Source organism: Larus michahellis, chromosome 20 (assembly GCF_964199755.1).
Source record: "Larus michahellis chromosome 20, bLarMic1.1, whole genome shotgun sequence".
NCBI lineage: Eukaryota > Metazoa > Chordata > Aves > Charadriiformes > Laridae > Larus > Larus michahellis.
Genome location: NC_133915.1, coordinates 5,557,779 through 5,561,226, shown reverse-complemented (window position 1 = coordinate 5,561,226; position 3,448 = coordinate 5,557,779). Strand labels below are relative to the sequence as shown.

At 41.4% G+C, this 3,448-nt stretch overlaps 1 protein-coding gene across 1 annotated transcript in view; it reads left to right on the top strand.

Annotated features, from left to right (window-relative positions):
- Nucleotides 1-209: 209 nt before the first annotated feature.
- LOC141733447 (zinc metalloproteinase-disintegrin-like ohanin) overlaps nucleotides 210-3,448 on the top strand; it is a 21,614-nt gene continuing 18,375 nt past the window's right edge. The window contains 2 exon segments of the mRNA XM_074563805.1: nucleotides 210-309; nucleotides 3,167-3,267. Of these exon segments, the coding sequence (XP_074419906.1) occupies nucleotides 258-309; nucleotides 3,167-3,267 (153 nt within the window). The 5' untranslated portion in view covers nucleotides 210-257.

Below are 3,448 nucleotides of genomic sequence, written 5' to 3'. Positions count from 1 at the left end.
TGTGTTTCAAAGTAGTAATCAATCTATCACAATTCGTGTGACATTAACTAACCAGCAGGAACTTCCGCTTGCTGTAACGCTCTGTGACTTGGAAATTGTGCAACACCTTTAGTAAACACTTCCGCAGAACAAGAATAAAGCTGAACAACTCACTCCCTCTCACTCACTGCACCGGAGTGGACTGCTCAAAGCACACACAGTCTGGGAACCCAACTTTCCCAGACCGCGGAGACCACTGTTGTACAAGTGCGACGGAGATGACTAACGCTCTTCTTGTTTCTGTTGTTTTGCTGCATTTTCTCCAACAAGGTACAGCTTTTTTTTTTTTTTTTTTAATCCTTTATCAGTGGTTGCTATGGATAACTTTGTATCGCGTTTATGAATTTTTAATTATTAACACGTAGATAATACGGAAGAACAGTGAATTAAAGCCATTGGGGGGAAAAAAAAAAGGTATTGCTGAAGTTAGGGATGTTTGCTTTTTTCTCTTTCTGTTCAAAGCAATTATCTAAAATTCTCTAGTTTGAGAATTATTAACTTGTGTGAAAACTGGCCATAGATTGCCTAAAGACCCAGAACCAGTTAGTTTTGTGAGCCAATTAAAAAGTACTTCCCCTGCAAGTGAGCGGACAGTTTATCCAATTGGGACAACTTATTACACTGTCAGCATTTTGGCTGTAAAAGAAAAGACTTTTCTTTGAATTCAATTAATGACATTACCCGAATTAAAATAGTTAGCACCCTTATTATCTGTGTGATACTTCAGGTTATGAGTATTCATATGACCTAGCCTTAACTGAACGCACTTTTTTTTTCCCCCCACGTGCATTGTTTCTTTCAATTCATGTCAACAGGGAACAGATTTTTTCAGACCTTGGCATGCACAAGCATGCACAGCTTTTCTCTACATAATTCGACACGTAATGTGTAGTCAGCCAGGTACCTTTATGATTTCATTAGTTGCACAGAATACCTGAAAATGTGCACAGGACTAATGCTTAAGGTGCTATATATTTGGTTTCTTGACGAAATCAAACCTTCATCATCAATGAAATCCTCACTAATTATTTTTCTTCCCGGTTTACGCTCTTCGAAAAGTACACAATTGTGTGTTCCTTAGCACTTTCTCTAGTTGCCGTATAAGGCCCAAGGAATTTCTTTCCTCCTTAAAGCTACTGATTCAAGACAACGCCTGAAGCAAGACAAAGACAATATACTGAGTTGATTAAAAAAAAAACTACATCTATGAAACGATTTGTTCCAGAACAAAACCAACCTGTTTTCCTCGAAATGCTGTTTGTATCACACTGCAGAAAAAGGACAAATTTAGCTCTGAGTCTCCTTTTAAATCTAGCCTAAACTTGAACCACCCGGGCTACAGTTGGCCTTGTCAAAAGAGTCTGCAACCCAGAGCGGGTGGATAAAATTGAAGCACAGAACTCTGTTCCGAGAGGCCTATAATATTGCTGTGATCATAATGTAAGAACCTACAAACTTGACCGTGGGAAGTTCCATCTCAAGACGAGGAGGAACTTCTGTGCTGTGAGGGTGGCAGAGCCCTGGCCCAGGCTGCCCAGAGAGGTGGGGGAGTCTCCGTCTCTGGAGACATCCCAACCCCGCCTGGAGGCGTCCCTGTGCCACCTGCTCTGGGTGACCCTGCTCTGGCCGGGGGTGGGACGAGGGGATCTCCAGAGGTCCCTTCCCACCCCGGCCACTCTGGGAGTCTGTGAGGAAAGGCTCAGCTGATGTAGGATAACTTCTTAGGATATAATACCATTATACCATCATGCCTTTCTCTACAGCACTCAGCTCTGGCAAGATACAACCAAGTTCATTCTGCAATTAATTTTGGAATGGGTTTAATCAAATAAACCAGTTATGAAGAATTAATTTGTTTATTTTACTGGAACAATTTGCATGAGGATGCGCTCTGGTGTTCCAGATACAGAAAATTATAGTAATTGCATGTCCTGCTCTTGTAAAAATCTGACCTTGAGGCAGACAATTAAAATGGGAGTTGCACTCTCCCTTTGTTGTTTGTGGTTTGTTTGTTTTTTTCTTTTTTCAAAAACAGGCCATTGTGCTTAATGCTGAGCCCTCAAGAATTTGCCCATGCAGGTGAAATGGCCTTTTGTAGATTAAAGAGCTCAGGAAGCCATATAAAACCTGCTGCTGCCTTGTTGGAAACTAACGCATCCCTTGTACGACCCTGTTGCCTCAAACACTGATCACCAGCTGCTATTATTAACTTCCAATGACGCGAGGTTTCCTTCCACCCCTGCAATCATGGCACAAATTACCTTTTGTCAAGATTCACTCAGGCTCAGAAGCAGAAAACAAGAAGAAACACTTTTCATCAGTATTTCCTCAACAAGTTCTTTATAGCCACTGCAGAGACGCAACACACCTCACAAGTGCGACCAGTAAAAAGGGTTTATGCAAATTAAGGAATTATTATCTGGATTCCGTACCGCCTTCAAGATTTTCCTACTTTACTGTCTATCTCCTATTATTTTAGCTAACTTCGTTGAAACTCCTTCTCCAGCCCCGCTGTCCCAAGCATGTAACAGTTCCCAACCTGACTCAATAGCTAAGAATGTACCTATTAAAGTGCCGTCACAAGTATTTCTGTTATAAGACCAGCTGGAACGCTTTCCAAAGCAGAAATCTAGGCTTGGTCCAGACTTGTAGTGAATTGTATGAATCTATTTGCTTATCTAGAGGCAGTCTTAACTTGTATGTCATCACGTGATAAGGTCTGGAGATCACTAATTTCACAGAACCGTATAAGTTAATTCATGTCATCTCTAGATGTGAAGGCAAAAGTCGCCCCTTGCAGAGCTGGTCTAGCACGTTGGTACTCGAAACTGCTGATTGGTGCTGGGGAAAGAAATCCAAAGCAAATTGCATAAAATATTTTGACACCTGGAAATAGCAAAGTATGTCAACTTATCTGAAATCCAGACAGTAACAAACATAATGGGGGTGACTGCTCAGCAGAACGGATGAGCACACACCGAAGCCAGCGCAGAGGACACATGAGAAATGAGTGGTGCAAGAGATGAATGACTACGTGGCCCAAAAGAATTGCTCTTGACAGACATGCAATATGGCGTTTAATATATTAATACTGTGTTTTCATAAATATACATCTGTTTCTCTATAGGGAGCACGAGCAAGAAATTACCTGGAGTTGAGCAATATGAAATAGTTTATCCACGGAAATTGCACACAGTACACAAAAGAGACGTAGAAAGAAACAAAGAGGTATTAAAAGAGAGAACCTTTTTTTTCTGTGGGAGATAGGGAAGGTTTTCTGGAGCTAGAGTACCCTTGGGTTTTGTCCTGGTTTGGGGACGCTTTTCAAGAGTAAGAGAATTTGGGGTCAGACACTTGATCTTGCAAAATGAAATGAAAGAAAACCTGCAAGAGTGTCCCCGTGCCTGCT